Source organism: Gadus chalcogrammus, chromosome 18, assembly GCF_026213295.1.
Source record: "Gadus chalcogrammus isolate NIFS_2021 chromosome 18, NIFS_Gcha_1.0, whole genome shotgun sequence".
In the NCBI taxonomy this organism is placed as follows: domain Eukaryota; kingdom Metazoa; phylum Chordata; class Actinopteri; order Gadiformes; family Gadidae; genus Gadus; species Gadus chalcogrammus.
Window position 1 is genome coordinate 1,484,238 of NC_079429.1, and position 12,700 is coordinate 1,496,937.

A 12,700-nucleotide genomic window follows, 5' to 3' on the forward strand; every position below is an offset into this window, starting at 1 on the left:
TTCAAAGGGTACATTATTGACCAACCCAGTGCGAAAACGTAGTCCAAAGTAAGTCCATCTATATGAATGATTAAATGCATACAATACAAAATGTGAAATACTCCTGTGAAACACGAACCGTCGTTATTCATCACATTGAAGAAGAGTTCCTATTGGTGGCTTGGCGACCTTCGAAATACAAGTGACGTGTGTGTCATCCAATCAGTTCCAGCCATACGTTGCTTTCACATTGAAACGTTTTGACGGTGAATCGCATCTCCCTCCGGTCCGCTGCGTACTGTCGCACTGTTAAACTACAACCTCACCGTACAATTTTTCCGTTAAACCCGAACCCACCGACCGTTAACCGAACTCTGCGGTCCCTCCGTTAAACAAGAACCTACCGTCCGCTAACACGCCCGTCCCGTTACCCGTTCCCAGGCGGAGCGGAACAGGACCACACCGCTGCGAGGAGGCTCGGACGACGGCCAAAAGTTCCAGTGGGTCCCTCCTGCGGCGGATCATCCAGTAACCGTCAGGTATGCCATTCGATCGGATGCGACGCCGTGTTGTTGATGGGAGGATGTCTGAGGTGCATCCCCCATGCTCCGCCATCTATACCGGGGAGAGGAGGCTGGCTACTCGGCGCTGCTCTGCCGAACCCCGGCAGAGCAGCAGTTGTGGTCTCGGTTCCCTCTCTGTCAGATGCCCGTAGTGTGAAATCACATTGTGGTTACCAGCAATATCCGATGAGAGATATGGCTTTGAGAGAGATGTTGCCTGCTGTATTGTAGATGTATTTTATCCCATCACATTTTACATAAAGGAACCATTACGAACTGATGAGTTTAGTGTTAGAGGAAGAGGCACAGTACTGCTTTTTGTAATAACGTTTAAGTATATTACCACAAACATCACAGTATTTTGATTTCCAAATACTGTCAGCTCAATGCAATATACAGTTAGATGTAGAGCTAGGTAATATACTGTGTTTGTGATACAATATTTTATGAGCCAATCGAAGCTATTCAGTACAATGAACAACCACCCACCCCAATCAACATGTTTGGACCTGAAAGTGGGTGACATAATAGCTCGAGATGAGGTCAATTAGGTCGTTTTTGATAATTGTAGTTATTTATGTCCCGTTTATTGTTGATCTATAAAATCCATGCAGAAGAATAATAGGTTGTTGTAAACCAACACAATCTTTTGAGGGACATATCCAGATGTTTAATTAGCAAATTACTGACAATAGATAGAAACAATTCGTTCAAGTCAAGGCAGAATAACAACAATGATACGATTACAAGATACAGAGTATAGGCTACATGTGATCCAGAATACTGTATAACAACAATCTAATAACACCCTCTAGAGTTGAGGTGTAAGTTCCTGTTGTTTCTGATCAGCATTTATACCCTTATTTAGTCCCAGTCCCTTTTTAATGTTATTTCTGCATTTTGGTACTTAATCACAAGTTGGTTTGGTTTGCCATTAAGGAAATGTCATACATGGTGTTAGCAGGAACAGTAACCGTTTAGCTAGACAGGCTATCAGGGTTACTTGCTAGACATGCTAACAGGGGCTAGCAGATGATAAGCTAGCCAGGCAGGCTCGCAGGTGATGAGCAAGCCAGACAGGCTAATATAAGCTGTTAAAGGCTAGTTAAGTGATAAGCTAGCCAGCCAGGCTAGCTGGGGTTAGGGGGAACTCAACAGTGGTTACTAAGGAGCTTGTTTGCAGGCTGTTGACTCAGACATTACATGTTGTCATGGCGATACAGAGAACCACTGCTATGACTTATTGACCAATTTGTCTTGTAGAAAGTATTTACAAAAAGATGAGGAAATCGCAATCACTCAGTACACACCCCATGTTGTCATGGTGACACAGAGGGCCATTTTTTAGTCAGGGTGTTGTGTGTAAGATAAGGTGGCTACTGAAGGAGATAAGGGTGTAAAGAAAGGTTTGTAAAAAACGTGCATGTAGATAAGGGCACTAGGTGAGAGATGTGTCATGTGACCCAGTGTTTATAGAGGAGGTGGAGGTGGCGCCATGTGACTTTAATTACCTGCACAGGTAAGACTTGCATAAAGATGGTGGATTCTAGTAGAAACTAAACAAAGTAGAAACTAAAAACAAGGGTTTAGTTACAGTAGATGTTAAGCTACAGAATAAACTAAATACATCTGAAACTAAACCACAGTAGATGTCCAGTTACCGTGTAATCTAAATCCAAGTGGATACGAAGCTACATTAGTTATGAGCTGCAGTAGAAATCAAATACAATAAAACAGTTCAACCAGAGTAAATATTAAGAGTAGACACTAATTCCCAGCTCATATGAAGCTAATGTAGAAGTTTTTAGGTCTGTAGCGTGTACACGTGTCTGGGCCTGCTGTCAGCATCTGGAACACTGAACACACACCAGGCCAGCTCAGCTTTAACCCAATTAGCCTCCACTCTCTGTCTCTGTCTCTGTCTCTGTCTCTGTCTCTGTCTCTGTCTCTGTCTCTGTCTCTGTCTGTCTTACTCACTCTCTTCTCTCCCTTTCTCCCTGTGTGTGTGTGTGTGTGTGTGTGTGTGTGTGTGTGTGTGTGTGTGTGTGTGTGTGTGTGTGTGTGTGTGTGTGTGTGTGTGTGTGTGTGTGTGTGTGTGTGTGTGTGTGTGTGTGTGTGTGTGTGTATATTGAGGTCAAATCCCATCAATATAACCAATCGTTTTGTGATGGCAAACTCCTCCCAGAAAGACAGCTGTGCCCTGTCCTGCAACAGTAACAGTTTTCAAATCAACATGACATGACTCATTTGCCACGTCTATGTGGTGTTCGCACTAATGGATCAGTAATAACAATAGTTTATTCAAGCTAGGGCTGGCAATTTATTTTAGAAGAAGTCTTTGGTCATATTTGTTGAATTCCCTTGACACCTATTTTATTTATTGATACCAATCAATAAATCAAATGTTCTGACAAAATAATAAAAATGAAGGCTGGTATCTGCCTGGGCTCTTGCAGGCTTGCTGTAAGCCTGGATCAAATCATTGGATGACCTGACCTCCCTGTCTGTCTACCTACCAGGCTAGGTAACCGCGAGCAGTCTCAATGTAATGATGTAGTTCTGCAGGACGGTTGTAGTACAGTAGTAATACATTAGTAATATGGTAATGATGGTGATGGGATCGTTCAGGTGCGATGGCAGAGGCTCACCAGGCGGTGGCGTTCCAGTTCACGGTGACCCCCGACGGCATCGACCTGAAGCTCTCTCACCAGGCCCTCACCCAGATATACCTGTCCGGCCTCCGCTCCTGGAAGAAGCGCTTCATCAGACTCAAGGTGCTTGTCGGTCTGGCCACCCATCTGTCTGTCTGTCGACCTTTTTGGCCTCCACTTTTGGAAGTAACTCTTTATCAGACTTAAGTTGTCTGTCTGTCTAACTGTCTGTCTGTCTGTCTAAGGGTCTGTCTGGCTGTCTGCCTTCCCACCCACTTATCTGTCTGTCTGTCTGTCTGTCTGTCTGTCTGTCTGTCTGTCTGTCTGTCTGTCTGTCTGTCTGTCTGTCTGTCTGTCTGTCTGTCTGTCTGTCTGTCTGTCTGTCTGTCTGTCTGTCTGTCTGTCTGTCTGTCTGTCTGTCTGTCTGTCTGTCTGTCTGAGACCCAAGCTAGGGTGTAAAATAAGACAAACCAAAAGGACCCATAGATTCTATCATCTCTGTCTCTCTGTCTGTCTCTCTGTCTGTCTGTCTCTCTGTCCCTCTCTCTGTCCCTCCCTCTCTGTCTCGCTCTAACAGAACAGTGTGATAACGGGTGTGTATCCCGCCAGCCCCTCCTCCTGGCTCTTTGTGGTCATCGCCATCTTGGCCACCATGTACACACGCTCAGACCCGTCCATGGGCCTCATCGCCAAGATCCAGGAACACCTGCCTGTCAGGTGAGACGGAGACCTACCTGTCAGAGTATAGAGACCTGTCAGGTGAGACGGACACCTACCTGTCAGAGTATAGAGACCGCTAGCTGTCAGGTGATAGCCCACCTATTAGGTGACCTTACATGTCAGGTAGGCCCTACCTGTCGAGCTTATTGGGTGTTTTGTGGTTGGGGTGTATTGAGTGTGTGCGTGGGGCTCACTGGCTCTGTGTGTGTTTGTGTTCCAGTGAGTCGTTGAGTGCCCAGTGCCAGACGGTGGTGTCTGCGGTGGTCTTCAGCACGCTGCTGTGGCTCTCCCTCATCCTCACGATGAGACTCTGTCTCAAGCAGCTCCTGTCTTACCACGGCTGGATGTTCGAACAGCACGGGAAGCTGTCGAGCACCACCAAGGCCTGGATGGTCAGCCTCTCCCCTCCTCTCCTCGCTCTCCATCTCTTCCCTCTCCTCCATCATCTCTTGTCTCCATCTCTTCTCCTCTCTCATCTCTCCATCACCGGACTCCATCTCTTCTAAGTCTCTCCATAACCTCTTCCATCCTCCACTCTCTCTTCTCATCTTCCCATCTCTCAACAAGGTTGACTCTTCTTTGTTCTCCATACAGATCCACTTTCATCCTCTCGTCTCAGTCAGTCTCTCCACACCCTATGCTTCTTTCTGATTCTCCATGTACCTGTATGTGTGTGTTCTCCAGGCTCTGGTACGGATCTTCTCGGGGCGACAGCCTCTGCTCTACAGCTACCAGGGCTCCCTCCCCAACCTACCTGTCCCCAAGGTCAAAGACACAATCCACAGGGTGAGACTCACCTGGACACCTGTCCACCACACACCTGTCCACCACACACCTGTCCACCACACCTGTCCTCCACACACCTGTCCACCACACACCTGTCCTCCACACCTGTCCACCACACACCTGTCCACCACACACCTGTCCTCCACACCTGTCCACCACACACCTGTGCACCACACACCTGTCTACCTCACCTGCCTCATATGTTGTGTGCGTGTGTATCTGTTGAAGGTCCTAACCAGTAGTTATGTGTTGTGTGTAGTTCTTGGACTCTGTGCGTCCTCTGACGGACGCTCACCAGTTCGAGCGCATGTCGACGCTGGCTCGGGAGTTTGAGAGCGGCATGGGGAAGAGGCTCCAGTGGTACCTGAAGCTCAAGTCTCTGTGGGCCGCCAACTATGTAAGTCTTTCATATTCTACAGCAGGATGCCTCATTGGTTATGTACTTTTGCCATAAATACTTCATGCATGTAGAGGTATTCATCCATAAGGCCTACAAGCATATACATATGATTGATATAATAATAGGTGAGTGACTGGTGGGAGGAGTACATCTACCTGCGGGGAAGAAGTCCCATCATGGTGAACAGCAACTATTATGGGATGGTGAGTACAAACACAGTCTGCTACTGGTTATACTGGGAGCTGCCCCGTACAACCGTAATATTCTACTGTTGGACTCAACCACAGTCGTCTAGTTATTATACTGGTAGCTGCCCAGTAGGACCCCAGTCTGCTCCTGGTTATACTGGGAGCTGCCCAGTATAACCCCAGTGTGTTGGTTGCAGGACTTCCTGTACGTGACGCCTACGCCCATCCAGGCTGCGCGTGCAGGCAACACCATCCACGCCTGCCTGCTGTACCGCCGCAAGCTGAACCGCGAGGAGCTCAAACCCGTGAGTCACGCCACGCCGCGGCCGTCAGCGCAGCCCTGAGGCGGCCTCAAAGGGCTCCACGGACCGCGCTGCACAGCAGCCCTTAAACCTGCACCGGGACGCTTTTATACTGCAGCTGTTTACTGTGGTTTTTAATACGTGTACAATAACAATCAATCCGTCCTGGGAAGCTTTGGTCTATTAAACGTTGTGCGTCTGGTTTACTTAGGGGCATAGAGCTCCAACCCTGTAGGGTGTAGCGCCTTGATCGGGCAATGGAGGATAAAACGCTGAGTAGGAAACTAACACCCATGTTGAGCTGTTTCTGGTGGATGGTGTGTGTGTGTGTGTGTGTGTGTGTGTGTGTGTGTGTGTGTGTGTGTGTGTGTGTGTGTGTGTGTGTGTGTGTGTGTGTGTGTGTGTGTGTGTGTGTGTGTGTGTGTGTGTGTGTGTGTGTCCGTCCTGCTGTGTCTCCATCTGTTGTTGTTTTTTTGTCCATGTGTCTTTTTTGGTTATCGTTTGTTTAAAAGCCATTTCCCATCATGTCCTCCTCCTCCTCCTCCTCCTCCTCCTCCTCCTCCCCCTCCTCCTCCTCTCTCTCCTCCCCCTCCTCCTCCTCCTCCTCCTCCTCCTCCTCCTCCTCCTCCTCCTCCTCCTCCTCCTCCTCCTCCTCCTCCATCTGCCCCCCCTCCTCCTCCTCCTCCTCCTCCTCCTCCTCCTCCTCCCCCTCCTCCTCCTCCTCCTCCTCCTCCTCCTCCTCCTCCTCCTCCTCCTCCTCCTCCTCCAACTGCCCCTCCTCCTCCCCCTCCTCCTCCTCCTCCTCCTCCATCTGCCCCTCCTCCTCCCCCTCCTCCTCCTCCTCCTCCTCCCCCTCCCCCTCCTCCTCCTCCTCCTCCTCCTCCCCCTCCTCCTCCTCCTCCTCCTCCTCCTCCTCCTCCTCTTCCTCTTCCTCTTCCTCTTCCTCTTCCTCCTCCTCCCCCTCCCCCTCCTCCTCCTCCTCCTCCTCCTATTCTCCAGAGTCGTATCCCAGGTTCACTCATTCCTCTGTGCGCTGCTCAGTGTGAGAGGATGTTCAACACCTCCCGTATACCTGGAGAGGAGACTGGTACACACAAACACACACACAAACGCATACACACAAATGACATGACTTGCACTGAACGAATGTCCACAAGCCTTGAGCTCACATGCAAACAATATGCTCTGGTTGGTGGTAGTAGTGGGTGTTGTTCTGGATGGCCCCTCCCTCATGACGTCATCACGAGGAGAATGGCTTTAGATTACTAGAAGTGTGTGTGTGTTTATATATGTGTGTGTGTGTGTGTGTGTGTGTGTGTGACTCTGAGGCTGATCTCAGTTCCGTCTATGTCCCTGAACACACTTCTCCTTTCATCTATCATCCGTCCGTCTTTTATTCCTATTCTTCCACGTCTGCTCAGATTCATCCCTTCTGTTGATCCACCCTTCATTTAACCTCTCTGTTACTGCTTCACTTTCGCTCTCTTCTCACTTCCTTCTTCTTGTTTATCTCCTTGTTCCTTGCTCTCTTTCTCCCTCTCTCTCTCTCTCTCTCTCTCTCTCTCTCTCTCTCTCTGAGGCAGAGAGTGCTAAGGTCTTCCGCCCCCTTCTGCTCCGATCAGTTTGAGAGGATGTTTAACTCTTGTCGGGTTCCGGGTCCAGTCACAGGTAGTACCACCCTCTACACATAGAGCTCACCGCCTGACCAAACCACCCCCTCACATGTAACCACACCCCCTGACCACGCCGCGTGCTTTAAAGTCACCCTTTTAAGAGGAACAAAGTACCCAACACAGATCCTCTTCTCTTCCTCCCACGTTCCTCTCCCTCTCTCTGATCAGTGTATTGAGTGCTTTCTGACTCCTCCTCTTCCTCCTTCTCTCTCCACTCTCTGTGAGCCGGTGTGCTGGTTATGATGGGGGCGGGGCTACTGTCTCAGGGGAATGCCACGGGCAGCAGTGTGGACCGTCCGAGTAGACGCAGTGCACATCACATGATGCTGTAGTTAGACCCCACCGTGCGGCCGTCAGCGGGCGTTGGCCGCGGGCGTTGTTGAGGGAGTGACGTCGAGTTGTGCTCCCTGTAGACACGGTGCAGCACTGGCAGGACAGTGAGTTTGTGGCGGTGTTCCATCGGGGCCGCTACTTCCGTCTGTGGGTGTACCAGGCGGGGCGGCTGCTGTCCCCCCGGGAGCTGGAGCACCAGGTCCAGCGCATCCTGGACGACCCCGCCGCGCCCGTGCCCGGGGAGGAGAGACTGGGGGCTCTCACTGCAGGGGACAGGTGAGACACACACCTGTACGGAAAACACCTGTTCCTACAGCCAGGCGAATCGGCAGACACCTGTTCTGACACCTGTTCTAAAGGCCAATCAGAACGCCTGTCACCTGTACTGACACCACCTGATCTAAAAGCCAATCAGAACCTCTTTCACCTGTACTGACAACACCTGATCTAAAAGCCAATCAGAATGACTGCCACCTGTACCGAAAACACCTGTTCTAACAGCCAATCAGAATGACTGCTACCTGTACCGAAAACACCTGTTCTAACAGCCAATCGGATTGCCTGACACCTCACACTGGTTCTTGCAGCCATAGGCTCCTCGGCAACGTTATCGGGTACATCAATGTCCCCCGGGTGTTATCAGTGTACATAGCTCAGCCTACCAGCCCACCCAGTGGACTGTAGCCACCCACTGTCGTGGGGGACCCTCCCACTTGTGATGTCACTCACGGGTCGAGGTTCCGATGGCTTGTGGGTGACCGGTAGCTCTTGTCCCTGTGGTCCAGAGTGCCCTGGGCCGAGGCCAGGAAGACGTACTTCAGCAGCGGTCCCAACAAGCGCTCGTTGGACTGCATCGAGAAGGCCGCCTTCTTCGTCACCCTCGACGACGAGGAGCAAGGCATGATGGGAGACGACTCGGGGGCCAGCCTGGACCGCTACGCCAAGTCCCTGCTGCACGGGAAGTGCTACGACAGGTGGGCGTGGCCTCTGCTCGCAGCGTGGGCGTGGCCTGTGGGTTTGAGTCTGTGGCGGAAGAGGCTGATTGGCTCTTGTGTCCCAGGTGGTTCGACAAGTCCTTCTCATTCGTCGTCTACAAGAACGGGAAGAACGGCCTCAACGCGGAGCACTCCTGGGCCGACGCGCCCACCGTCGCGCACCTGTGGGAGGTAGGCGGGGCTTACCGTCTCTCCTCCAATCAGCAGGGTTCATTTGGTGTCCTCCCTTCTCTGTTAATGTTTATGTGGAGTCACATGGTTGCCCAGACGTCTCTTGCTGTGTATGTTAATGTCTCTCTCCCTCCCTCTCTCTCTCTCAGTATGTCCTGGCTACGGATAGTTTCCAGCTGGGCTATAACACCGAAGGTCACTGCAAGGGGGAGGTGGACCCCTCCCTCCCACGCCCCCAGAAACTCACCTGGGAGTTCTCCCCGGAGGTAGGCCCCCCGTCAATCAACCTGTGTGTGCGTGCGTGCGTGCGTGTTTTTTCTACCATTGTAAACACTAAATAGGGTCTACGAGTTCACAAGTCTGTGTTACAGGTGCACACATCCGATCCTGTGCATAACAACTTCAACGAGTCATGCACTTGACACTTTTGCTACAATCATTGCAGCGCAGTTGGTGCAAAACCCATTCACACACCCGTGTTTCATAATCTGATCCTGGGAAGGCACACTGGCATCAAGTTCTGAACTACTGCTGGTTTGTAGTGTCAGGACCAGTTTGGCTGGTCACTTGACGGTTCGACTAGTACTGGGTTCTAGCTCCAGGACCAGTTGGTTCTATCGGGTTCTAATGGTTCTGGGTTCTGGCTCCAGGACCAGTTGGTTCTATCGGGTTCTGATGGTTCTGGGTTCTGGCTCCAGGACCGGTTGGTTCTATCGGGTTCTGATGGTTCTGGGTTCTGGCTCCAGGACCGGTTGGTTCTATCGGGTTCTGATGGTTCTGGGTTCTAGCTCCAGCAGCAGGTGGGCCGGTCTCTGGCGGTCGCCCAGGCGCTGGCCGACGACATCGACTTCCACGTCTTCTCCTTCCGAGACTTCGGGAAAGGGAGGATCAAGAAGTGTCGCATCAGCCCTGACGCCTTCATCCAGCTAACGCTGCAACTGGCCTACTACAGGGTAACTCACTCACTCACTCACTCACTCACTCACTCACTCACTCACTCACTCACTCACTCACTCACTCACTCACTCACTCACTCACTCACTCACTCACTCACTCACTCACTCACTCACTCACTCACTCACTCACTCACTCACTCACTCACTCACTCACTCACTCACTCACTCACTCACTCCCTCCCTCCAACTCACTCACTCACTCACTCACTCACTCACTCACTCACTCACTCACTCACTCATACTGTCATGTTATGAGAGTGTAATGTAACGTTTTACTTTGCATTGTTCTTTGTAGCTTTTTTGTGTTGTTTTTGTGGTTTTGATTGGCTCTGCGTTGTGATTGGCCGGCAGGAACGGGGGATGTTCTGTCTGACCTATGAGGCGTCGATGACCCGCCTGTTCAGGGAGGGCCGGACGGAGACGGTGAGGTCGTGCTCCAACGAGAGCTGTGCCTTCGTCTGTGCTCTGGAGGAGGGGGAGGTACACACACAGACTCACACACAGACTCACACACAGACACACAGACACGCACACACACACACACACACACACACACACACACACACACACACACACACACACACACACACACACACACACACACACACACACACACACAAATTATTTCCTGCATTGTAAACTCTCCTTTTTGGCAACATTTTGAAAAAAATGTATACAGGGCATTCAGTACAGTCCACCTGATGCACAATCACCAAGGATCTCCAACTGTGTGTGTGTGTGTGTGTGTGTGTGTGCGTGTGCGTGCGTGTGTGTGTGTGTGTGTGTGCGTGTGTGTCAGGAGAGGGAGGAGTGCAGGCGTCTCCTGCGTGCGGCCTCAGAGAGACACCAGAACCTGTACCGCCTGGCGATGACGGGCGGGGGCGTCGACCGCCACCTCTTCTGCCTCTACGTCGTCTCCAAGTACCTGGGCCTCGACTCGCCCTTCCTCAAGGAGGTGAGACCCACTCCTCCTCTCCTCCTTCCTTCACCCCTTAAGCTCCAGCCTGTTTTTAATTGTCTAATTCGTCTAATTAATATGCTTGGTGTTTGAGTTGTGTTTGGTGTGTGTCAAAATGACTTATATGTGCTTGTAGCGGCGTTTCTCATGTTTAATTTGATATGAATAGTTCTACATAATAAGGGCAGTGTTGTAAGCCTTTTGCTGCGAGAGTGATCACGGTCTTCCCAAATCTGGGGAGCGGAGATTAACTCAAGGAGGAGGTTTAACAGCAGAGGGGTTATCTAGCCGTCAACTCTCTAGAAATGAGTTTTAACTCCTCAGTTCATTCCCTCATCCCGAGTTGATCCATCGTGTGTCCAGGTGCTGTCTGAGCCTTGGCGCCTGTCCACCAGTCAGACCGCCGTCCAGCAGGGGGAGCTGTTTGACATGGTCAACCACCCGGAGTTCATCTCCTGCGGCGGAGGCTTCGGACCGGTCAGTACCGACCGATCCCAGAACACCACGCTCCCCTGTTGGAGGATGTTACACTGTGATAGATTAATGAAATGTTTTTGGGTGTGTTAGCTTGTTTTTAGCATGTCAGAAGCATTGAGATTGTCTTTACTGTTATCAGCATGTTTTTAGAACTAACTATGATGGCTTTTGACGAGCATGTCTTAAGCCCTGATATCGTCCCTCGCGGTACGTTAGCTTGTTGCTAGTGCTGAACGTGTTGTGGTCGACAGGTGGCCGATGACGGCTACGGCGTCTCCTACAGCCTCGTCGGAGAAAACATGATCAACTTCCACATCTCCTGCAAACACTCCTGTCCAAGCACTGTGCGTATTCATACTGGTACTCCGCAAAAATACCATGTACAAATACTCCTCTCTGGACTGAAGGAATTAATACTAGCGCTAGATACTCCATACAAATACTATGCACAAAGCACCATACGTATTAATACAAGTACTACTTAATTCATACATTTAAATATGAATACTATGCAATACTACTCATTTACATAGCGTGTCTCTGTATATATTTATGGGTACGAAGTGTCAAACCAGTGGATGAGGGACTGACCTATCGTGGGTCTCCTCTCTCTCCTCAGGACGCTCATGAGTTCGGAGCCCAGGTGAGGAAAGCGCTGGTGGACCTGTTGGACCTCATGTACACCGAGCCCACCCGGACATCCACCCGAACCTCCAGCCGTACCCCCAGAAACTACCAGCACAACCCACCAGCTGTCAAGAAGGACCAGTAGAGGAGAAACGTGTGTGTGTGTGTGTGTGTGTGTGTGTGTGTGTGTGTGTGTGTGTGTGTGTGTGTGTGTGTGTGTGTGTGTGTGTGTGTGTGTGTGTGTGTGTGTGTGTGTGTGTGTGTGAGAGGATCATGAGGGATGTTTGACGCCAGAACTATGCCACTCCACAATTTCCAGGACGTAAGGGTTGATTGGTCGATTGATCCATGGGGATGTGTCTGCTAAGGGAACTTTATTTGCCTGGAGCTAAAAATAGGACGCATATTTTATTGAACCTGAGGAAATGTTTTATATATACGTTTCTTAGGTTCCTGTTGATTGTTCAGCTGGAGGTAAAGATAGCCATGAGAGGTGTTTCATGTTCCTGTTTAAAAGTCTTAGTCTAATCAATGTTTAGAGACAGAGGCAATATTACTTCACAAATATTAATAATGATATTAATAATTATATGAACGCATATTCATGTCTCATGTTAACCAGCTCCGGAGTTCTGCTGTTGTCAAAATGTTTCCGCCAAATTAAATACTTAATACTTCAATAACTTTTTATTAAAAACAACTGAATTGTAAGACCTGGCTTTCCTGTGTTTCTTCCGCTGTGGGGTCGACAATTCCGCTGGCAGCTCCCCCAAGTACTCTAATCTCTCTGTTGCTCTCTCTCTGTCTCTCGCTCTCTCTCTGTGTCTCTCTCTCTCTCTCTGTGTCTCTCTCTCTCTCTCTGTCTCTCTGCCACCTGTCATCGTATCAGCTGTCTTTCAGATCTCTGCCTGCTCACCCAAA

At 50.2% G+C, this 12,700-nt stretch overlaps 1 protein-coding gene across 2 annotated transcripts; it reads left to right on the top strand.

Annotated features, from left to right (window-relative positions):
* Positions 1-203: 203 nt before the first annotated feature.
* LOC130371513 (carnitine O-palmitoyltransferase 1, liver isoform-like) lies at positions 204-12,488 on the top strand. 2 transcript variants are annotated; one of them, XM_056577312.1, is made up of 20 exons: positions 224-518; positions 2,999-3,066; positions 3,171-3,316; positions 3,771-3,910; positions 4,134-4,305; positions 4,598-4,699; positions 4,959-5,096; positions 5,225-5,302; positions 5,485-5,592; positions 6,589-6,676; positions 7,676-7,871; positions 8,381-8,569; positions 8,656-8,761; positions 8,911-9,027; positions 9,550-9,714; positions 10,069-10,197; positions 10,517-10,672; positions 11,039-11,152; positions 11,404-11,496; positions 11,772-12,479. In XM_056577312.1, the coding sequence occupies exons 3-20, from the start codon at positions 3,176-3,178 to the stop codon at positions 11,922-11,924; spliced, it is 2,385 nt and encodes a 794-aa protein (XP_056433287.1). In that variant the 5' UTR covers positions 224-518; positions 2,999-3,066; positions 3,171-3,175; the 3' UTR covers positions 11,925-12,479. The 2 variants fall into 2 exon arrangements, with proteins under 2 accessions (XP_056433288.1, XP_056433287.1); XM_056577313.1 differs by lacking the exon at positions 2,999-3,066 and having other exon boundaries at positions 204-518; positions 11,772-12,488.
* The last annotated feature ends 212 nt before the right edge of the window (positions 12,489-12,700 follow it).

Coding starts and splice junctions, on each gene's coding strand:
- LOC130371513 (XM_056577313.1), top strand. CDS start 3,176: ATGGCAGAGGCTCACCAGGCGGTGGCGTTCCAGTTCACGGTGACCCCC. Junction 7,872..8,380: donor GCTCTCACTGCAGGGGACAG/GTGAGACACACA, acceptor CCTGTGGTCCAG/AGTGCCCTGGGCCGAGGCCA. Junction 10,198..10,516: donor GTGCTCTGGAGGAGGGGGAG/GTACACACACAG, acceptor CGTGTGTGTCAG/GAGAGGGAGGAGTGCAGGCG.